The sequence below is a fragment of the Cetorhinus maximus genome, chromosome 2 (genome assembly GCF_964194155.1).
Source record: "Cetorhinus maximus chromosome 2, sCetMax3.hap1.1, whole genome shotgun sequence".
Lineage (NCBI taxonomy): Eukaryota > Metazoa > Chordata > Chondrichthyes > Lamniformes > Cetorhinidae > Cetorhinus > Cetorhinus maximus.
Window position 1 is genome coordinate 180,097,153 of NC_135880.1, and position 24,893 is coordinate 180,122,045.

At 43.8% G+C, this 24,893-nt stretch overlaps 1 protein-coding gene across 1 annotated transcript in view; it reads right to left on the reverse strand.

Annotated features, from left to right (window-relative positions):
• Window positions 1-24,893, reverse strand: part of pgm5 (phosphoglucomutase 5) — a 147,988-nt gene that overhangs the window by 24,055 nt on the left and 99,040 nt on the right. Inside the window, exons 8-9 of the mRNA XM_078530029.1 lie at window positions 12,263-12,398; window positions 9,850-10,033 (exon numbers count right to left, since the gene is read on the reverse strand). Of these exons, the coding sequence (XP_078386155.1) occupies window positions 9,850-10,033; window positions 12,263-12,398 (320 nt within the window). The remainder of the gene's footprint in view (window positions 1-9,849; window positions 10,034-12,262; window positions 12,399-24,893) is intronic.

Below are 24,893 nucleotides of genomic sequence, written 5' to 3' on the forward strand. Positions count from 1 at the left end.
CAGAGCAAGTACAGCTATCTACATGCTCAGGGCAAGAGTTTTCAAGAGGTTTTCATTCTGGCATAGACATTAAAGAAAGAACTACATTTCTTTAGTGCCTTTCACAACCTCAGAATATTCCAAAGCACTTTACAGCCAATGAGGTTCCTTTTTAAGTATAATCACTGTTGCAACGCAGGAGGCAGGGTAGCTAATCTTTTCGTAGCAAGCTCCCACAAACAGCAATGTGGTAATGACCAGACAATCTGCTTTAGTGATGTTGGTTGAGAGATACATATTGACCAGGATATTAAGGAGATGTCTCCCTGCTCCCTTCAATATAATGGCCACGGGATCTTTTACATGACAGGGCAGACAGGGCCTCAGTTTAACCAGAAGACAGCACATCCAACAACTCAGCACTCCTTCAGTACTATGCTGGGAGTGTCAGCCTAGGGGCGGGATTTTATGGTCCCGCCAAAGTCAATGGAGTTTTGAACAGCTCACCGCATTAAGGCCCCCCCACCCCCGCTACGATGGGGCCTTAAAATTCCACCCTTGGTTTTGTGCAAATCGCTGGAGTTGAACCCACAACCTTCTGACTTGGGGTGAGAGTGCCACACAAGAACCATAGCTGGCAACCAGATGGGATGTGTTTAAGAGACAAAGGTTTAACAGAGCAGTAATTAGCGAATGTCAGTATATATTTTTACCAAAGAAATATTGAGAACTCCCTGCAGCTTTCTTTGAATGTATAAACATCTACATTTGGCACATTATTTTAATTTAGAATGAAAAATTAATTAAATCAAATCCTTCAAAAGTTGGCTTCAAGTTACATGGAGAAATTGAAATCATTTAGAAAGATGATGTGTTTATAAAGCTTGTTAAAAAAAGTCAAACTATGTTTATAAATGTCTATGTGCATTTTGTGGGAACGGTATTTGTTCTTATCAAGGTTGGAGTTGGATAATGCAATCTCCTGGACTGGTTTTGATTGCCTGGGGGGCTTGGGAGGAATTCTCCACATAACATTTCCATTATTAACTCGTGGGTTTTCCTCATCACTTTTTTCATTGCCCGTCCCTGGAGATTATAAAGCTGTGGGGGAGGGGGAGGGGGGGAGGCAGTGGGGTGGGGTGTGTGAGGTCAGGGGGGAGGCGGGGAGGGAGAGTGGAAGTGTTTAGATGGGATGTTCCGCCCACGTGGTGTGTGAGCCACCTGGCTGGTTCCTGCCCGTCAATGACGTATGCCTGTCCGAGAGGAACGTTTTCCACTTTCTGCCTTCAGGGCGGGTTGAGTACAGGTGGGGCCACAGTAAACCTGAGAAAGCAGCGGTCGAGAGCAGGAGGGGTGGGGGGGGGTGGAGGATCCAGGAGCGACGTAGCAGCTTAAGGCTGACAAGAAGAGCAAGAGGCTGGAGGGAGGAGAGTTACTCCATCTACAAGCGTGTCAGCTGTTGTTCAGCGTGTAACGCTCTCACCCCTGAGTCAGAAGGTTGTGGGTTCAAACCCCGCTCCAGGCTGATGCTCTGCTCCAGCGCTGAGGGAGTGCTGTGCTGTCCTTCAGATGAGATGCTAAACTCAGGTGGGCCTAAAGGTTGGAGGCTCTTTTGAACATCAGCAGAGGATTTCTGACCCTGCCACTGCTCTGGCCAATGTTTATCCCTCAACCAAGATCACTAAAACAGATCATCTGGTTGTTCATCACATTGTTTTTTGTGGGCTCTTGCTGTGTACAAATTGGTCGCTCTGTTTCCTGTATTCCAATAGTGATGACACCTCAAAAGGTACTGCATTTGCTGGAAAGCACTTCGAGGTATCTGGTGGTCGTGAAAGGTGCTAAATAAATGCAAGTGTTTCTTTAAGCAGATTCACGCAAACATCTCCTCCATGGTCAAGTACTTTGAACTCCCATGTGAATGGTATCTTTGATGTGGCCTCCCTAAGTAAGGAGCAGAGGAACAGGAGGATGCCATTCATCCCCTTGAGCCTGCTGCATCATTTAATTAGGCCGTGGTGGATCTGTATCTTAGCTCCATCTACCCACCTTCATATCCCTTAAATTCCCAGCCTAAATGTGAAGAAGTGCTTCCTGACATCACCCCTGAATTGCCCATCTCTAACTTTAAGGTTATGTCCCCTTGTTCTGGACTCCACCAACAAGACAAAATAGCTTCTCACTATCTATTCTTAAGCATCTCATTTAGATCACCCCTTAATCTTATTTATTCCTTCATGGCATGAGGGCATCACTGCCCATCCCTAATTGCCCTTGTGTAGCTTGCTAGGCCATTTCAGAGGGCTGCTAAGTATCAACCACATTGCTGTGGGTCTGGAGTCATGTGTAGGCCAGACCAGGTAAGGACAGCAGATTTTCTTCTCTGAAGGACATTAGTGAACCAGATGGGTTTTTAAGACAATTGATGATGTTGATCATTCCTGAGTCTAGCTTTCAATTCCAGATTCTATTAATTGAATTTAAATTCCACCAGCTGCTGTGCGATTTGAACCCCTCGCCCCAGAGAATTAACCTGGGCTTTGGGATTACTAATCCAGTAACACTACCACTGCACCACTGTCTTCCAATCCCCCACCAGGTACCCTGCCCCCATTCTCCAGGGAATACAAATCTAGTCTGTGCAACCCGTCCTTATAATTTAACTTATTAGTCTAGATGTAATTCAGGTGGATCAGTGCTAGCACCCCTTCCAAAATCAATGTCCTTCCTGAGGTGTGGTGCCCACATCTGAACACTGTTACCCCAGATGGGATCTGACCAAATCTTTATAAAACTGTGGCATGACTTCCATCCCTTTGTATTCCAGCCCCAGTGAGATTGAGGCTAACATTCCATTCGCCTTTTTAAGTTAATTTTTGTGCCTGTTGCTTTTGTGATTTCTGTTCATGGATCCCCTAAATCTCTCGGTTCCGCCACCATTGCTAGCCTCTCAGTATTTACAAACTAAACTGATCTCTCTTTCTTCGGTCCAAAGTGGACTCCTTTGCCTTAAAGACTTCCAATTTCCTATCACCTTCTGCCCATTTATGCATTGTACCTTGGGGATTTGGGCCCATGTCCAACCACAAACTAGATCATGACTGGATCGTAGAATTGCCATAGAATGAAAAAGCACAGAATGAGGTCATTCGGACCATCGAGCCTGTGCTGGCTCTTTGAAAGGGCTATCCAATTAGCCCCACTCGCCCCTGCTCTTTTGCTGCAGATGTTTCCTTTTGAAGTATTTATCCAATTCCCCTTTTGAAAGTTACTATTGAATTGGCTTCCACTGCCCTTTCAGCAGTGCATTCCAGATCATAACTCGCTGCACAAAACAATGTTTTCCTCATGTCACCTCTGGTTGTTTTGCCAATTACCATAAATCTGTGCTCTCTGGTTATTGACCCTCCTGCCAGTGGAAACAGTTTTTCCTTATTTACTCTATCAAAACCTGTCACAATTTTGAACACCTCTCTTATATGTCCTCATAGCCTTCTCTGCTCTAAGCCGAACAATCACAATTTCTCCAGTTTCTCCCCAGAACTGAAGTCCTTCGTCTCTGGTGCCATTCTAGTAAATTTCTGAATGGTCCAATTCATCTCACAAGATGACTTAAGCAGCCATTGAGTAGAATCATAGCATTAGAGAATGATATAGCACGGAAAGAAACCGTTCTGCTGTTTGAAAAAAAAAATCCAATTAGTGCCACTCTTCGCTCTTTCTCCACGGTCAGAATTTTATGTGCCGCAATCGGACGCACAGTCAACCCGACCTAGAGCGAAATTGCGTGAGAAAACGTGGGGCAGGTGACCTGATGTCATAGCGATGTCATGCCACATCACGCTTGGTGGGTGTGCGCGAGAGTCAGAAGCATGCCTGCTGACAATCAAAGTTCCAGTTAAGCCAATTAAAGCCCCAATCGATTGGGATTGTTAGTGGCCCATTGTGCATTTACGCTTGGGTGCAGGAGCCAATCGGCCAGGCGGCCTTCACCTTTTTGCATCATTCTCGATCCAGGGGACATAAAATGCCCAGAAGATGCTTGAAGGTTGAGGAGTTGTGAGTGCTGCTGTCGTTTGTTTGCAATTCCATTAGAGCTAGTTTGTGGCATTTTTTGTGCACAAATATCCCTTGAGCAATACAGCAGCTCCCCCGTGGCAGCTCTACAGCAGTTGTCAGCCTTCAGGGAGCTCGTTGCGAGGCGCCCGCCTGCACGCTCACTTGTCTCAGCACCCGCCCTCTTCCCGCCCCACAGCTGGGACTGAGCTTCTCAGGTCACGTGTTTCATGATGGCCGCCAGTTAATTGGCTGGCCAGCCTGAAATCACGTGTCAATTGTGATCACGGCCGGAAGCTTCCAGACCCACCGATCGCACACACACGAAGCATGCAAAATTCAGATCCATATCTCTGCAATTTTTTTCTCTTCAAGTATTTATCCAATTCCCTTTGGAAGGCCACCAATGGATCTGTATCAGCGCATTCCAAATCTAACTACTCATTGCATAAAAAAGATTTTCCTCATGTCGCCTTTGGATCTTTTGCCTTAAATCTGTGTCATCGGGTTATCAACCCCCTCAGCTACTGGAAACAATTTCTCTTTATTGACTCCATCTAAACGCTTCGTGAGTTCAAACACCTCCATTAAATCTCCTCTTAGCCTTCTCTGCTCTAAGGAGGACAATCTCAGTTTCCCCAGCCTCTCCACATATCTGTAATCCCCCTCAATCGCTAGCACCATTCCAGTAAAATGGGCTTTCTAACAAACGCACCGTCTCAACCATGTTCTTTTACATATGGCGCAATCACAGAGACATTTGTAAAATGGAATGTAAATATTTGTCAAAGGATATAAAATGTAGATTTTGAAGTCAGGTAATGGAGACTAAATCCACAAATCCCAATTAGAGAGAATATAATTAGACCTTAAGTTCATTTCCTGCGCGTTTTCCTGTGCAGTAATGCTTTGCTATATTTTATAACAATTATAATAAACCATGGAATTGTGGCGTAATTATTGTTAAAACTGGAGCAGGTTAGAATTTATTATATACTGGTTGTTTGGAATTCAAACAAATATTAACCCTTTCCTTTATGGTTTGGAGGATAATGTTATGGATGTAATCCTCAATTCTGACCAGGAACATAGCAACAGGAAGAGACCATTCAGCCCCTTGAACCTGTTCCACTATTCAATTAGATTATGGATAATCTGTGACATAACTCCATACGCGCCCCCTATATCTTGATAGCTTTTAGTTAACATAAATTTTGAAAAGCTGGCACAGATGGCTTCCTTATGTGTTGTAAGATTCTATCAAACACAGATTTAATGTTTAACAATTAACCCAGTATCAATTGCCATTTGTGGAGGAGAATTCCAAACTTCTACCACCCTGTGTATGTAGAAGTGTTTCCTAATTTCATTGCTGAAAGGCCTGACTCTAATTTTTAGACCCCGTCCCCCTGGCCCTAGACTCCCCAATCAACAGAAGTATTTTTTCTCTGTCTACCCCATCAGTTTCCCTTAATATCCCGAAAACTTTAATCAAATCACCCCTTAACTTTTTAAATTCCAAAGAATGCAATCCTAGTTTGTGTAATTGCTCCCTGTAACTTAACCCCAGAGTTCAGGTATCATTCTGCTAAATACATGCTGCATCCCCTCCAATGCCAACATATCGTTCATGAGGTGTGGTGCTCACAGTACTCCAGGTGTGGTCTAAGCTGAAGCATAACTTTGAACCACACACACAGTCCAATGGAACCCATGAAAGCTTAAATAGGACACCAATCAGATACCATTTGGTGAAGTTAGATAGACAGTGACATAGTGATAATGTCACTGGATTAGTAATCCAGGTGCCCAGGCTATTACTCTGGGGTCATGGGTTCAAATCCCACCATGGCAACTAGTGGAATTTAAATTCAATTAATAAATCTGGAATATAAAGCTAGTCTCAGTAATGGTGAAACTATCATTGATTGTCTTAAAACCCAACTGGTTCACTAATGCCCCTTTAGGGAAAGAAATCTGCCATCCTTACCTGGTCTGGCCTACATGTGACTCCAGGTCCACAGCAATGTGGTTGACTCTGAAATGGCCTAGCAAGCTTCTCAGATCAAGGGCAATTAGGGATGGACAACAAATGCTGGCCTTGCCAGCGATTCCCACATCCCATGAATGAATAAAGTTAAAAAAAAGCCAAGGGATACTTTGGATTCCAGAGGTGGCCTCAGACATTATGGGAATACAAGGATTGGAATTTCAGTATAAAGCAGACTGTGATGATTGTAAGGCTGTTTGCCATGAATATTCTCTTACAAGTTAAAATCTGAAGATAGTAGCCCTGAAATTAAGCTGTGGGATACAAGGTCATGAAAGAAAGATTTGCATTTATATAGCACCTCTCAAAGGCTCAGGATGTCCCAAAGTGCTTTACATCCAATGGAATACTGCTGTAATGTAGGAAATGCAACAGTCAAATTGTGCACAGCAAGATCCCACAAACAGCTATGTAATAACGACCAGATAATTTGTCTTTAAGGGGAGAATTTTCTCCCCATCGGGGAGTTGGGCAGGAGCGGGCAAGGGCAGGCGTGCAGCCGATCGCCGCCCGTGATTGGCTGGGCGTCGCCATTTTACATGGGCAGGCCAATTAAGGCCCGCCCAGCGTGATGCGCGCCCGGAAGCGCTGAGCACTATCTGTGCAGGCTGGAGGGGGGTGGGGGGGTTGCCTGAGTCTGGGAGTGCACTCTTTCCCCCATATGCGTGCGAAAGAGCACAGAAATCTGCCTCAGGGAGATTAGTTTAAGTTCTTAAATTTTTAATGAAAAAAAATTTAAGACATGTTCCCTCACATGAAAGTGTCACATGAGCTGGGACATGTCTATGAATGTTATTAAAATTTTTTATAAAACTTTAAATACCTTCATGAAACCTCATCCCGCCCGTGGGTGAGGTTCCATGATAAATGCGAAGGCCGCCTGGGCTCTTCGCCTGCCCGACAACCTTAAGGTTAGACGGGCAGCTCAGTTTATTGTTTTAATTGATACTTAAATGACCTTAATAGGCTTTTGACAGTTCGATGGGTGTGTGGCCAACTTGGGTGTGCGCCCGCCGAACTGAAAATCTAAATGACGCGTGGTGACGTTGGGAAGCACACCCGACATCACCCCGCGTCAGTTTATGCGTTGGTGAGCGGGCCCGGCTCGCCGACCCGAAAATTCTGGCCTAGGTCTTAGTTGAAGGATAAATATTGGCCGGGACACCGGGAAGATTCTCAAATTAATGTTGTGGGATCTTCCATCCAATGGGACGAACAGTTGCTGTCTTATTTAAGCTTTTGTGGGTCTTAAGAGACTGTATTGTATGGGTAGAAGTCATGTAATAACTTTACAATGTTTAGACCACACCTGGCATGTTGTGTTCAGTTCTGGAAAGCAGGAAGGAAATATTGACGTGGGATGGAGTGCAGCAGAGATTTACTAGAATGATACCTGGACTCCAAGGGTTAAACTAGGAGAGATTACACAACTAGGTGGTACTCCCTGGAATTTACAAGCTAAAGGGGCGATTTTTTTGGAACTTTTCAAAGATATTAATGGGAACTGATAGGGCCGACAGAGCAAGACCACTAACAACTCATCCAAAAGATAGTACCTCTAGACAGTGAAGCATTCCTATACTACTGCACTGAGAATGTCAGTCTGAATTTTCTGCTTAAACATTTCAGCAGGGGACTTGAAGCTGCAAGCTGACAGAAGATTATGGGTTCAAGTCCCACTCCAGAGACTTGAGCACAACGTTCTTAGCTGAAGTCCCAAGTGGAGGACTGAGGGGGCGGGGGGTAGTGTTGCACTGTTGGAAGTATTGTCCTTCAGATGAGTTGTGACTGTCTGACTCACAGGCAACAGTGCTCCCCATTATATGCGACAGCCGACACCTTAAAGCTGCTCCTGGTTCTTCCACAAATAAAAAAAAACGTTTTGTAGATTTTTTTCATGAAATAAAGGACCTTTTAAGAAACACGTGCAAATCAAAATCTCTCCCATGTGCAAATTATTCACATTATTCTCTATGTTTTCATTCAGAAATCTTGCAGCATTACTTCATTCCTTGTCACAGAACCAGGCCTGCCCAGAATTGGCACCACTGGAATTTCCAAACACTCCAACAGATGTAAACTTCAGGCTTTCCACAGGTAATATTTACAAGTACTAAATTCAGATTGCTGAACAAGTATAACTTTTGGCGGGTGAAGTTTTCTTATAACTGTTTGCACTTGAAAAAAGCGTTTTTAATTTCTCTCTTGCTGCTGGTGAATTTTACAAGTGGGAAGAAGTTTTCAAACAAAGTGAAGATTTCACTGATTAAAGAAATTGCTTCAAAGTATGACTTTTCAACCAATTATGATCTGTTCGTTATTTTTACACTTCAAATGATTGAAAAAGCCACTTTATTGAGCAAATGAGTCTGACAGCATTTAGACAAATGTCTTTATTCATTAGCTGTGGTTCAGCATTCTTGCCTCTGTCAGAAGGTTATGAGTTCAAGTCCCATTCCAGAGACTTGAGCATAACTATCTCAGCTGAATTTCCAAGTGGAGGACTGAGGGAGTGCTGCACTGTTGGAGATATTGTCCTTCAGATGAGGTGTGACTGTCTGCCATTTCAGATGGACCTAAAAGGGTTGCAGTGTCTCTGTAGTGCAACGGTTATCAAATTCACCTCACATGTGTAAGGTCCTGGGTTCAAAACTGGGCAGAAACATTATCAAAATTTCCTTATTTTACAATTCTAAAAGGGGTACATGAGTAGTGCAACCTGGGTGTATATGTACATAAGTCATTAAAGATGGTAGGACAGGTTGAGAGCATGGTTAATAAAGCATATAGCATCTTAGGCTTTATTAATAGGGACATTGAGTACAATAACTAGGAAGTTATATTAAACTTGTTTGGAACACTTGTCAGGCTCAACTGGAGTACTGGGTCCAGTTCTGGGTACCATGTGTGAGGAAAGATGTGAAGGCATTAGAGAGGGTGCATAAAAGATTCACGAGAATGGTTCCTGGGATGAGAAACTTCAGTTACGTAGATACATTGGAGAAGTTGGGACTGTTTTCCTTGGAGAAGAGAAGATCGGGAGAAGATTTGACAGAGGTATTCAAAATCATGAGGAGTCTGGTCAGGGTCAATAGGGAGAAATTGTTCACACTGGTGGAAGGATCGAGAGTGAGAGAGCACAGATTTAAGGTAATAAAGTAATTTATTTATGAGGAAAGACTTTTTTCTGCAGTCAATGTTTGGGATCTGGAATGCACTGCCTAAGTCTGTGGTGGAGGCAGGTTCAATCGAGGTATTCAAGAGGGAATTGGGTTATTATCTGAAAATAAAGAATCTGGGGGCTATGGGGAGGAGGCAGGGGAATAGAACTAGGTAAATTGCTCCTATGGAGAGCTGGCCTCCTTCTGTGCTGTAACATGTGCTGTAACAATTCTGTGAATCTGTAAAAAGATCCCATGGCCACAATTTTGAAAAAGAGCAAGGGAGCTCTCCCTGGTGCCCTGGCCAATATTTATCCCTCAATCAAAGTAGCTAAAAACAGACTATCTGGTCATTATCATCTTGCTATTTGTGGGATCTTGCTATGTGCAAATTGGCAGCTGAGTTTTGTAATGTTGCTGCGATGGCCAAACTTAAAAATGTGCTTAGCTGGCTGCGAAGAGGTTTGGGGGACATCCTGAGGTTGTGAAAGGTGCTGTAGAAATGCAAGTCTTTCTCCGGAAGGGTTAACACAAAAAACACTCCTTTTCCACTGCTGACTAGTCCCCGGGAGAGAGCACGCGCGGAATAGTTTGACCTCTCACCTGGTTCCTGGTTACAATGCCATCCACAGGATCTGTGTATTCAAAGTTTTCGGTTTTTTCCACCGTGTAGTTGTGATCCCCTACAGCAAATTGTTGGTTTATGAATGATCGCTCTGTGATGACAGCTTCAAGGTCCCTCATTAAGTAGTAAGCTGCTCGTGGGTCTATGTCCTCATAATCGAACCTAGTCATAAACAAAAAGACAATGTTCTGGTAAGGGGCCGAGGGAAAATACAGTTAGACAAATAAAAAAAAAATTGGAATTTGAGAGGGCTTTAGAGGCAGGTCATTCCTTTCCTATTACTCACTGATGTCATCGGCAAGGGTGGTATTTATCGGTGGCTGCCCCTTGAGAAGGTAATGGTGGGCCTTCCTGACCCACTGAGAGATTGATGGTGAGAGACTGTTCCCGCTGGTCAGGGAATCCAAAACATGGGCACACAGTCTCAGGATAAGTTCATTTAGAACTGAGGTGAGGATAAATTTCTGTACTCAAATGAATCTCTGGAATTCTCTATACTAGAGGATTGTGAATGTTCCATCGTTTAATATATTTAAGGCTGGGATAGACAGATTTTTGGTCTCTCAGGAAATCAAGGGATATGGGGCATGGACAGGAAAGTGAGGTTGAAGCTCAAGATCAACCATGATTCTATTGAATGGTGGAGCAGGCTCGACAGGCCATATGGTCTACACCAATGGTACCGATGACTTGTGCTCCAGAATTTGCCGCGCCCCTATCCAAGCTGTTCCAGTACAGCTACAACACTGGCATCTACCCAGCAACGTGAAAAATTGCCCAGGTATGTCTTGTTCACAAAGGCAGGACAAATCCAACCCAGCCAATCACTGCCCCATCAGTCTACTCTTCATCATCAGTAAAGTAATGGATGGGGTCATCAACAGTGCTATCAAGCGGTACTTACACAGCAATAACCTGCTCGCTGACACTCAGTTTGAGTTTTGCCATGGCCACTCAGCTCCTGACCTCATTACAGCCTTGTTTCAAACATGGACAAAAGAGTTGACCTCCTGAGTTGAGGAGAGAGTGACTGCCCTTGACATCAAAGCAGCATTTGACCGAGTGTGGCATCAAGGAGCCCTAGCAAAACTGGAGTCAATGGGAATCAGGGGGAAAACGTTCCACTGGTTGGAGTCATACCTAGCACAAAGGAAGATGGTTGTGGCTGTTGGAGGTCAATCATCTCAGTTCCAGGACATCACTGCAGGAGTTCCTCAGGGTAGTGTCCTCGGCCCAACCATTTTCAATTGCTCCGTCAATGACCTTCCCTCCATCATAAGGTCAGAAGTGGGGATGTTCGCTGATGATTGCACAATATTCAGCACCATTCGCGACTCCTCAGATACTGAAGCAGTCCATGTCCAAATGCAGCAAGACCTGGACAATATCCAGGCTTGGGCTGACAAGTGTTAAGTAACTTTTGCACCACACAAGTGTCAGGCAATGAGCATCTCCAACAAGAGAGAAACTAACCATCTCCCTTTGATATTCAATGGCATTACCATCGCTGAATCCTCCGCTATCAACATCCTGGAGGTTACCATTGACCAGAAACTTAACTGGACTAGCCATATAAATACTGTGGCTACAAGAGCAGGTCAGAGGCTGGGAATTCTGTGGCGAGTAACTCACTTCCTGACTCCCCAAAGCCTGTCCACCATCTACAAGGCACAAGTCAGGAGTGCAATTGAATACTCTCCACTTGCCTGGATGAGTGCAGCTCCAACAACACACAAGAAGCTTGACACCATCCAGGACAAAGCAGCCGCTTGATTGGCACCCCATCAACCACCTTAAACATTCACTCCCTCCACTTCTGATGCACAGTGGCAGCAGTGTGTACCATCTACAACTTACTGTGGAGCAACTCACCAAGGCTCCTTCGACAGCACCTTCCAAACTTGTGACTTACACCACCTAGAAGGACAAGGGCAGGAGCTGCATGGGAACACCACCAGCCGCAAGTTCCCTTCCAAGCCACACCCACCATTCAGACTTGGAAATATATCACCATTTCTTCACTGTCACTGGGTTAAAATCCTGGAACAACCCCACCAAATCCCACCCCCGCCCCCCCAGCCCCCATATCTACACCACAGGGACTGCAGCGGTTCAAGAAGGCAGCTCACCACCACCTTCTCAAGGGCAACTAGGGATGGGCAATAAATGCTGGCCTAACCAGCGAAGCCCACAGCCCAAGAATGAATAAAAAGAATTCTTGTGGTGATGAAGGGGCTTCCACTGCGCTGTTGGGTAGAGGGTTCCAGAATTTTGACTCAGTGACAATGGCTGTGCGATCACTGGACAATGGGATGAGTTAATGCGCAGGCCAGTAAAAGATGCTCCTTTTACTAATTGTCCAATGATTGGGGATCTGGATGTTCATCTCACCTGCAGTAGTAATTGCGACCAAAGCGGGCCCAGTGGTCCTTCACAATCTCCTCCACACTCCGTTTTCGAGCTGCGATAATAGATAACCAGGCAAGGACAGCCCAGAGGCCATCCTTCTCGCGAATGCAATCAGACCCTGTGATAGACAAAAATAATTTTACTGTGTTTCGTCCATAGCTGGTCTCATGCTGTAGTTCCCCGAACGTACAACCATTTGGCAAGGGAAAAAAGGCCATTCAGCCCATCGTGCCTGTGCCGGCTCTTTGAAAGAGCTGTCCAATCAGTGCCACTTCCCCCTGCTCTTTCTTCAGAGCCCTGCAAATTTCTCATTTTGAAACATTTATCCCATTCCCTTTCGAAAGTTCCGATTGAATCTGCTGCCCTGGCCCTTTCAGGCACCACATTCCAGATCACAACAACTTGCTGTGTAAACAAAATTCTCAGCATCATCCCTCTGGTTCGAAGGAAAAGTTTACCTCGAAAAAGCAAACTTGGTGAAACTTCTGTTGTTGATTTATTTCTGGCAAGTACAAAACCCCAGTTTAGCCAAGCAGCAGAGACAGAGGAACTAGCAACAATGTCAATCTGCAACAATTTGCTTTAACGTCCAACTCAGTTATTTTCTACAAGGAATATATCTTCTTTGTTTAAAGTTAAAGAGTTTCTGGGTTCAGGGAGAAATTATATATTTAACAAGCTGGCTGCGGGATATTTATAATTATTGAAACCATTGCTCCAACAAACTGAAGCTTTTTCATTTGACCTGACGTGAGAGTATGATTCATTTCTAACATTTTGATTTAGAGTGGGGGGCCCCAGGGGTGCAGAGGGTGAAGGGCCATTGGTGGAGGTGGCACAAAGGAAGGGGGCACATGGGGATGGGACACAGGGGAGCAGAGGCACAGGGGGGGCAGCAGAGGGCAGGTTGGGGCAGGGAGCCCTATGAAATTCCTAATTAAACATTTTGATCATAAAATTTTCAAGAGGTTTGACAGGGTAGACGCTGAAACATGTTTCCCCTCCCTGGAAAGTCTAGAACGCGGGATGGGTTGGGGGGAGTATTATGTGGGGGGAGGGGAGTGGTCACAGAATCAGGATAAAAGGCCGGCCATTTTGAACTGATATGAGGAGAATTTTCTTCACTCAAAGGGTTGTGGCAGAGAGCTGTGGATGCTCTGTCATTGAGTAAATTCAAGACAAAGGTCAATAGACCTTTGGGCACTGAGGGAAGTAATGGATATGGGAATAATGCAGGAAGGTGGGGCTGAGGTAGATGATCAGCCATGATCTTGTTGAATGGTGCAGCAGGCTCGAAGGGCCGAATGGCCTCCTTGTGCTCCTGTTTCTTATGTTCTTGATCAGTTCTCCCTTAATCTTCTATATTTCAGGCAATGCAAGTCTAGCCTCTGCAACCTGTCTTTATAATTTAACCCTTTTAGTCCTGGTATCATTTTGTCAATCTTTTAAACTCAATATGTCCTTCCTGAAGTGGTGCCCAGAGCTGAACGCAGTACACCAAATTGGGTTTAGCCAGAGCTTGCACAGCTCTAACATAGCTTTCACCCCTTTGACTTCCAGTCTTGAGATAAGGGCAAATGTTCCATTAATCTTTTCAGTGAGTGTTTCATTGCCTGACAAGTAACCGAAGATTATATGGCTTCAAGCAATGAATTAATAAGTTCACAATGACTTTGATTGGATTTTGCATTCACACGACAGCAATGCCGCTTTTGCACAAACCAATGGCAACTTATTACATTGGAAGGCACATGATGCAACATAGGCTGATAGTGAGCCATGTGAGCACAATAACTCCACTGTGTGAATGTAAATCTATTCACAATCGCTTGTCCACAGATAGCTCCAGCTCCCAGCTGGAGCTTCCTGGTGAAAAGAATTTCAATGTTAGACCTCTCACTGTAAACTTGCACTCAGATAACTGCGTAGATACTACTTACTTATTAATAACTTGCATTTATATGGTTCCTTTAACATAGTAAAAGGCCCAAGGCGCTTCATAGGAATGTTACCCAGCAATATTTGACACTTAGCCACACAAGGGGATATTAGGTTGGGCAATTAAAAGTTTGGTCAGAGGCAGATTTTAAGCAATGTCAAAAGGAGGGATGAAGAGTTAAGGGAAAGAGTTTCAGAGCTTAGGGCCATGAGGAATGGCCACCAATGGTGGAGCAAAGGAAACCTAGGATGTTTGAAGAGGCCAGAATTGGCGCTGGGACCTTGTAATGTTATAGGGCTGGAGGAGATTAAAGAGATAAGGAGTGATGAGGCCACAGGGGATTTGAAAGCAGGATGAACATTTGGAAACCAAATGGTTCCCGGACCAAGTGCCAATGTGGGTCAATGAGTACAGGGGGCCGATGGGCGAAAGGGGTTTGGTGTGAGTTAGGGTACAGGCAGCAGAGTCGTGGATGAGTTTAAAGTTTACGGAGAGTGGAAGGTGGGAGTCTGGTCAGGAGAGTGCTGGAATTGTCAAGTTTGGAAGTGACAAAGGCACAAATGAGGTTTTCAGCAGCAGATGAGTTGCAGCAGCGACAGCAACCAGTAGTCCTGGTGGTGGAGTGAATAGGTGGTCGAAAACTCATCTCAAATTCCAAGAAATCAGAGCCACAAAGAAATCTGAAGAAGTCATAGGCTACAACAGTTAAAGGAGTTTGGCACTAAAATCTCAAGATGTTCAGTTGCGTGTCTCGCCATTCTCTTCACGCTATTGGCAGAGGCTTGTAAAAGTTTGAGGAGCTCTTGTGGTGTAGTGGGTATCAACCCTGCCTCTGAACCTAGAAGCTCTGGGTTCAAGTCCCACTCCAGGGCTTGATAGCCAGGGAAGGTATGTTCATAACATAGCCAAAGAGATTATGAACTTGCTAGACCCCTCCCAACACATGCCAATGACAGGTGGTAAGAGTGGGAGAGATTCCTGGTCAGCTGTGTGAAGGGAAGAAATTGGATCCTCTACCATCACTATCCATAACTCTGGACTACAACATGCATGTTGACACAGCAACTTAGACTCCCTGAGTGAATGGTAACACAGCACCACCATTAAACTTTTCCCATGAAGGCCATTGGCAGTATTCTACCTTTCCAAGTCCAGTAAATGCTGGAATTATCCACATTTGGTTTGTCACAGTTCTTTATCCATTCTGTGCTAGAATTCTAACGCAAAGATGTGAGGTAGTGCAAGGTCACTGAGAGGCAACTGAGTTGTTTTCTGTTTCTGGGGGAAGAAATGTTGATGTCAGCTCATTGGCAATTTAACCATCTTTTGTCTTACTAGGGATTTCTATGGTGGGGAGGGGATTGAATTGTGTGGATACACTTTACTTTAAAATGCTGCTATTTAATATTAAGCTCTTTTCCAAATCCTTTCTGTGGCAAAACAATCCCAAAGCATGGTGCTCTTTGTTCCAGGTTCCATTATTTTTTGAGGGGGCCTTGGCTTATCATTTCATTTGAAAGGCGGGATCTCTGACAGTGCAGCATTCCCTCAGCACTGCATCAGGAGTGTCAGCTTAGAATATGTGCTCAAGGATCTGAGCGCAAGTTGAACACAACTGACTAACTCACAGAATCAGTAATCTGCCAGTGACTGAGACACTGCTGACATCTATAACTAAAATGGACAGAAACAAGGCCAACATGACCAGGCCAGATCATGAGTCAATCCACCTTCAGGACTGGGGATAAAAAGAAGTGGGGACTTGCCAAAAAAAACCAAAACTAAAGACTAGTAGTGAGAGCAATCGTGAAGTGGAATGGATTTGGCATTCATGGGTGAAGGGAAATGAACAGGAATCGGGCATCTGTTGTGGAGAAGTTAAGGAAGAAAGAACATTCCAAGTTTAAGTGAAATAGACTAAATGCTTATAGCAGAAGGTTTGTGTTAGGATAAGCTTCTTTAGTAGAAAACATATTTGCGTCTTCAAGCTAGTCTGCATTATAGGAGCTGTTTCATATTAAAGATCCAAAGTAAGTTAAAGCCAAGGAAATGCACAATTCAAAACATGTGTTAGCATCGTCTACACCTGTTATTAAAGAGCGCTTAAACGCAGTGCCTCAGAGAGAAATGTTCCAGCTTCCCATTTGTTGTCAGAGGAATGGAATCAGTAATCTGTTTATTTTGAGGTGCACTGGGAATGTTATTTTTTATTCATAGGAAATAATCATTGTTGGCAAGGTCAACATTTATTATCCATCTCTATATGGCTGAGTGGCTTGCTGGGCCATTTCAGAGGGCAGTTAAGAGCCAACCACATTGCTGTGGATCTGGAGTCACATGTAGGCCAGACCAGGTAAGGACGGCAGATTTCCTTCCCTAAAGGGCATTAGTGAACCAGATGGGTTTTTTTTAATGCCAGTTCAGTGGTTCCATGCTCACCATAACTGAGACTGGCTTTTTAAAATAAATGTAAATTTATTTAATTAATTAAACTTCCAGCTACCCCAGTGGGACTTGTGCTCACATCTCCCAATCGTTAATCCAGTAATAGAGCCATTGTGTTGCCATAGCTGAGAAAGCAATCAGATTCAGCTTGCCAATCAATCAGCACCCTTCTCTCCCATGAGCGTTTGATATTGGGCATTTAAAAAAATTCTTTCATGGGATGTTGGCATCACTGGCAAGGCCAGCATTTCTTGCTCATCCCTAATTGCCCTTGAACTGAGTGGCTTGCTCGGCCATTTCAAAGGGCAGTTAAAAGTCAACATTGCTGTGGATCTGGAGTCACATGTAGGTCCAACCAGATTTCATTCCCTAAAAGACACTAGCGATGTAATTTTCCAGATTTATCAATGGAATTTAAATGCCACCAGCTGCCTTGGTGGGATTTGAACCCCTGTCCCCAGAGCATTGCCTGGGCCTCTGGATTCCAAGCCACGACCACTATGCCACCATTTCCCCATTGCAATAGAAGGGAAGGCCAGCTAAGCCTGCAAGTTGAGCCATGTCCTGCAGAGTGGTGAGTACAACACTGGACACTAATGTGAACATTCAATAAAGAGTGGACAAAAAACCACAACATTGTTTCTTCCACAATAACCCCCCTGTAACCATTAATGTATGCCAGCTATGAGGCATGTCAATACATCTGGCTTGTCTCGAAAAAACCTTGCACGCATAAATAAAGTGAACCAATGTAATGTGAAATATTTACAAGTGAAATTTAAATATGAAAAATGCCCGATATACCTTTGTACTCTCAATACGACTTATGTTCATGGCAATGGAGTTGGACAGGAAAGTTTTGGCCGTGATGCAGAGTCTCTGTTTGACCAGGGGGCTCCTTTAGAGCCTGCCTTAGCTGCAGCATTGTTGATCGATGGTGGGTTTCACCAATGAAAAGCTTCCTTTGCTGTGAAATTGCATGTGTCTCCTGTGCACATAGCCAGCACTTTAAATTTTAACTATAGCTACAAATGGAAGTGACACACACTCTCCACACACATGCCACTGAAAAAATTCTACCCGCATGTAAGGATCCCACGGCTTTTGGAAAAGATTTACCCTTTTGCAAATCAGCACAATGTGCGGGTTTGTGGTTCTATGCCACTAGAGAGGAGCAAAATAGATTTTAATAAAAGGTTATAAAGATAAGTTATGTGGGGCGGCATTCCTAGAGCACAGCCTGTTTGCTGGGAGGAGAAATATGCAAAGATTCACTCATCAATCTAAATGCTCTCAGAAGACAAGTTACTATCACAAGTTACTATTTTTAGATGGACACTTGAATCTATGTTCTATGAGTGAGACTGGGTGTTAGATGAAACTTTTTTTCTCCACAGAGGGGATCCATATAAAGAATTCCCAAAGTTAAGCACTTGAGGTAAGTCAATTAACGCCTTTACAAAGGAGCTGGGCATATCTTTAGCTGCAACTTGGAGATTGCTGGCTCCATGGGTGTTGGGAAGAGATAGTAATGTATATAATGTTATTGGAATTTTTTTAAAATAGAGGTTTAGTCTGTGTGTGTGTTAATTGGATTAAAGCCAGCTAGTCTGGGTGCTTTGATGTATAGGAGCTTTGAGATGCGAACAGTAGGTAGAGGGTACATTTGCATTTTGTTGAATAGAGCACTCAAGAGTGGGAATAAAATATTGCACCTAGCTAAGAGACACCAAACAATGTTTATATTACTAATAAAATTGGTACAATGAAAGGGATTTTATTGTTGGAAGAGGTGGAGTTCAAAGGGTCTGGTGATACAATGTGAATTTACATTCAAAGGGGAAGGCTGGATATAACAGAAAGGAGTTTTGTGTGTACCGGTCAGAGGCATGTAAGATCTTAGCCTGTAAGCCTACAACTGTCCGCAAAGGAACCAAATTGAAAGATACCTCATTTTGAATTCATAAGGTGATAATGCTTTGCCTGGTGTCTGTTAAAGTCTATTGGTTATTGTTGCCTTAGTCAAAATTAATTTGGGAATTTGTTAAAAGCTATGATAGTAGTAATTTGTAGCCATATGTATGTGTTTAATTTGTTGTAACTTAAATGTTTCATTTACAACAAAAACAAAAATAGCTGGAAAAACTCAGCAGGTCTGACAGCATCTGTGCTAAGTTTTCTCCACAGATGCTGTCAGACCTGCTGAGCTTTTCCAGCTATTTTTGTTTTTGTTTCAGATTTCCAGCATCTGCAGTATTTTGCTTTTATCTAAATGTTTCATTTAGTTTGATATAAAACGTCTCGAGAACTGGTGGCCTTATTCCTGAATTTAGAGCTGCAACTCAAACATACCAATTGAAAATCTAGGTTATGACAGTTGTTTAAAGTTTCCCTCTGGTATTTTAAATAACTCAGTCTTTAACAACTGCTGTGCCATAACATCGGGTAGCACAGAGGCTCACTTCCTGCATTCTATAAGTAGGAGTTTTTAAGAAAACTCTGAAAGCTGGACATCACAAAAGGGTTTGGGCATTGTGTATCGGAAATGACAAATATGGACTAGATACTACACAGCGCAGCACAGAAACAGGCCATTCAGCCCAACTGCTGGTGTTTATGCTCCTTGCGACCCTCCTCCCACCCCTGCTTCGTCTCACCCTGTCAACATATCCTATCCCTCTCTCCTTCGTGTTTATCCAGCTTCCCCTTAAATGTATCTATACTATTCGCCTCATCATTCCTTGTGGTAGCGAGCTCCATGTTCTCACCACTCTATGGGTAAAAGTTTCTCCCGAATTCCCAACTAGGATTTATTAATGATTAGTTTTAACTTACAGCCCCTTCGTTTTTATATCAGAGGTGTAGACTGAGATAACCCTAACCTCCACCAAATGCAACGCCTGTGAGGTCTGGGTTTGGTAAGTGTGTGTTTGAACAGTTGTGGGAACAGAGTTAAATAATACAGTTGTGGGAATGGAGGATGAATACTGGGAAGCTATAATTGATTGCTACAAGGAGAAGGGATTGTTGCTGTGAACCATTTTCTCAGCAGATTAGAATCCATCGGTGCAGTAGGCCAGACTAAATTTGTGTCGATAGCGGTCTTGATAGGCCCAATGTCTCTTCCTCTTTTCCAATTACGTTTAATTTCAGCGTTTTCCCATTGCGGCTTTTGATTGATGACGACTTGCTTAATTCAGATTAATTGCTGCTACTTGGCTGGTTTGCAATGCTGCAAGGCTCGAAACATGACATCAATGATTTGCCATTTGCAAAACCAGCACGCTGCGAGTATTCCGACAAAAATGGAAGATCTTTTAAACCGCATTGCAAGCCACTGGCTGACAGCCTAGAATGTGCTGGGTGATACGGCCTCCTCTGTGCCTCATTAGGAGACAATTTCATCCTTTTATAGCAGAAGACTTTGAAGAAACGCTTTTAAGCTGTCAGAGAGGCGTCAAGATTTACAAAAATGATTCTGCTAAATGAGCACTATACAAATATTTATATCAGGCTTTTAGATATATGTACAACAGCAACTCTAACATTAGCTCTGCAAGGACAAAGCACCTTCTGTTAAAAAGAGATGAAATTAAATTCGTATTACTCGATTGATTCAGGTTAGCACCAATCTCCGATTTTAATCATTCCACCATTGGCGGCCTTGTCTTTAGCTTCCTAGGCCCAAGTTCTGGAATTTCCTCCCTAAACCTCTCCACCATTCATGAGAAAGAGTGGGAAGAAAAACAGAGAAAATGTTACTGTTTAAAAAAAAATCCCAATATTGGGTTCAACAGACGGATGTTGGAATGATTCTAGAGCTAGTCTTAAGGTTGGTGGGGACACCGACATGTGAAAGATTGGAGGTTTATTTTACTGAATTACAGTCAAGCCTCTCATGGTTGCTTTGGAAGGTTGCGTTAAATAGGAACAGTTCACACCTACCCAGCTGTAATATAAAACCTGACAGTGGGGTAACAATGTGAGCCAGGTTGCTGTTTTGTGAGCAGGGTGTGGCGGGTGTTTTGGAATTGATCCCACGCTTTAATACCGTGCGTTTTAAAACACACCAGAAAAGTTCTGGTTACGTTCTTGGCACAATGCTGTTTCTCTTTTCATTTATCTCATTGGTCTCATGGTGTCACAAGGGCCATTGTTCACCCCCTGTAAAAACAGCGCAGGATTCAGAATGATCACCCGGGCAACAAATCCAATCCCTACCAGAATTCCTCTATAAAACAAGTGAAGAAATAAGTCAGAACGAGACTGTAATTCCAGCACCAATAGCGTTTCAACAAGTAAAATAGAAAATGTGCCTTGGTATCATCATAGAATGTCAGTGCTGAAAAATGTGTCCTCCCATGTTTCTATAATAACTTGCATTTATATAGCGCCTTTAACATCCCAAGGATACAAATATCCTGTCACGATCCTCGTGGGTGAACCGGAAGCCAAAGTAACCAAATTTGCCAAATGACCCCCAATGAAGAAATTACTAACAGAATTTCATTTTTTGTAGCTTTCACTTTAACACAAAGCATAACCAAGGCGAATTAAATATGAATTAAACAGGCAAATGATGCTTTAGATAAAAAGATAAATTTCATTTCAAATAGCCGATACAACAAAGATATGTCTCACATGACCACAAGCATTCCCCTTCACCGTGTATGGCAACGCACAGTTACACCGTTTCATAATATGCTGTGCTTTATTCTTACAGGGGAGGTCTGGAGTTGTGTCCAACAAGCGCTTTCGCCCTCAAGTTTCACGATTATCATCAGTAAGTCACACTTCTATGAACCCTCTTTCCCTTAGGTCATGACAGTTCTGATGGTGAAGGTTTCCATGGTTCCTTTTCAAGCTACCAACCAATAACACCCTGGTTCACAGTTTGGCCTTTTCTGGTAAAACATTCAGCTCTTTAGTGTCTCTGAGCTATTCACACTGCTTTCCAGGTTTCAGAACCTTTTTAGCAGCTCTCAGGGTGCCTCCAAAGGCTCCTGTCTCCATTTCTGCCAAACAGAAAAACTGACTTCTTCCTGAGGGAGATTTGCTTCTTCTCCTCACAAGAACTCAGTGTGTTTCTCTTTCACTCTGGCTGCTTTCCCTTTGTACCGACATCTGTGTGCTGCTTGCCTTCTTCCTCTAGCACTCCTATCTTCTTTACCACTGTAGCTTCTTTGTCTGTCTTCTCTGTGTGCATCTGTGCGCTGATCATCTACTCTTCCTGAAGCTCTCCTTTGTGCCTGCGGCTCTCCTTTGTGCCTGCCAGCCACATGACTTCTTTCCTTTGGTACTGCTTGCAGGTCAAAGGTCACCAGGTCATGTGGACCAGTATTTCTTATTATCCAAGAAAATTACAAATTATCCTTTACAATTTATGCAAACTATTAGAAGTCCTTTTCAAAAATTCTTAAGAGCAATTACAGATTCCACAGACGTTTTAAAGAAATGAAAAATTTTCCTTACTGTACTGCTTCCGGGTCAAAGGTCGTCACAATCCCTAGGAGCTTCACAGTGATTTTAAAACAAAAATTGACACTGAAACCCATAAGGAGATTATGGGTCAAGGATAATATTTTGTGGAGTTAAACATCTATTTGGCAACTTTCTCATCAACCACTGGAAGGGCCAAAGCCATTTACAGCCAAGAAAATACTTCTTGGAAGTGTAGTCATTGCTGTAATGTAGGTAACATGGCAGTCAATTTTTACACAGCAAGCTCCCACAAATAGCAATGTGATAATGACCAGATAATTTGTCTTAGTGATGTTGATTGAGAGATAAATATTGGCCAGGACACCAGGATAACTGCCCTGCTCGTCTTCAAAATAGTTCCATGGGACATTTTACATCCACCTGATAGGACACTCTGGTCCATTCCTCCATCACCCCCTACTCCTCAACCCCCACCTATGGCACCTCCCCATGCCCACGCAGAAGATGTAACACCTGCCCCTTCACTTCCTCTCTCCTCACCGTCCAAGGGCCCAAACACTCCTTTCAAGTGAAGCAGCATTTCACTTGCATTTCCCCTAACTTAGTCTACTGCATTCGTTGCTCCCAATGCGGTCTCCTCTACATTGGAGAGACCAAACGCAAACTGGGCGACCGCTTTGCAGAACGCCTGCGATCTGTCCGCAAGAAAGACCCAAACCTCCCTGTCGCTTGCCATTTTAACACTCCACCCTGCTCTCTTGCCCACATGTCTGCATTGTTCCAGTGAAGCCCAACGCAAACTGGAGGAACAGCACCTCATCTTCTGACTAGGCCCTTTACAGCCTTCCAGGCTGAATATTGAATTCAACAATTTTAGATCTTGAACTCCCTCCTCCATCCCCACCCCCTTTCCGTTTCTTCCCCCTCCCTTTTGTTTTTTCCAATAATTTATATAGATTTTTCTTTTCCCACCTATTTCCATTATTTTTAAATCTACAACTAATACCTTGTCAGTCTTTCCACCCCACCCCCACTAGAGCTGTACCTTGAGTGTCCTGCCATCCATTCTTAATTAGCACATTTTCTTAGATAATATCACCACCTTCAACACCTCTTTGATCCTTTTGTCTGTGACATCTTTTGATTATCTGCTCCTATCACTGCTTGCTTGTCCCTACAACCACCCCCCCCGCCTCAACTTCTCTTCCCCCCCACCCCCCCCCACCTTAAACCAGCTTATATTTCACCCCTCTCCTAACTATACTCAGTTCTGCTGAAGGGTCATGAGGACTTGAAACGTCAACTCTTTTCTTCTCCGCCGATGCTGCCAGACCTGCTGAGTTTTTCCAGGTAATTCTGTTTTTGTTTTGGATTTCCAGCATCCACAGTAGTTTTTTGTTTTTATCCTGTGGAGAACCTTTCACAATATTGACCTTAGATGGCCGATTCAGGGTTAAATGGATTAGATTATGAGGAAAGGTTGCATAGACTAGGATTGCATTCCATCGGGTATAGAAGATCAAGGGGTAATCTAACTGAGATGTTTATTTAATGTTTAAGGATTTGTTAGCATAGATAAAGACAGGCTGTTTCCACTGGCCCAGGACAAGGAGGAATAACCTTAAAAATAGAGCAGGCCGTTTGGAGGTGATGTCAGTCCTGCCACATCCAGTCGTGAATGGTGGTGGACAATTAAACAACTCACTGGAGGAGGCAACTCCACAAATATCCCCATCCTCAATGATGGAGGAGCTCAACACATCAGTGCAAAAGATAAGGCTGAAACATTTGCTACAATCTTCAGCCAGGAATGCCGAGTGGATGATCCATCTCGGCCTCATCCGGAGATCTCCAGCATCACAGATGCCAATCTTCAGCCAATTAGATTAATTCCACATGATATCAAGAAACGGCCGAAGGCACTGGATACTGAAAAGACTCTAGGCCCTGACAATATTCCGGCAATACTACTAAAGACTTGTGCTCCGGGCCTTGCCACGCCCCTAGCCAAGCTGTTCCAGTACAGGTACTACACTGGCATCTACCCAGCTATGTGGAAAATTGCCCAGGTATCTCCTGTACACAAAAAGCAGGACAAATCCAACATGACTAATTCCACTCTCGATCATCAGTAAAGTGATGGAAAGGGTCATCAACAGTGCTATCTAGTGGCACTTACTTAGCAATAACCTGCCCACACTGACACTCAGTTTAGGTTCCACCAGGGCCACTCAGCTCCTGACCTCATTACAGCCTTGGTTTAAACATGGACAAAAGAGCTGAACTCCAGAGTTTAGGTGAGAGGGAGCGCTCCACTGTTGGTGGGGGGCATCACTAAGGGAATGCCGCACTGTCAGACAGGCAGTACCAAGGGAGCACTGCACTATTAGGGTACCATATTCTAGATGAAATGTTAAACCAAGGCCCATCTGCACTCTTGGAAGGATGATAAAAATCCCATAGCATCATCTTGAAGAGGAGCAGGGATGAATGTAGCTCCAACAATAACCAAGGAGCTCGACACCATCCAGGGCAAAGCAGTCCGCTTGATCGCCACCCCATCTACAAACATTCACTCCCTCCACCACCGACGCACAGTAGCAGCAGTGTGTACCATCTACAAGATGCACTGCAGGAGTTCACCAAGGCTCCTTAGACAGCACCTTCCAAACCCATGACTGCTACCATCTAGAAGGACAAGGGCAGCAGATAGATGGGATTACCACCACCTGGAAGTTCCCCTCTAAGCCACTCACCATCCTAACTTGGAAATATATTGCCATTCCT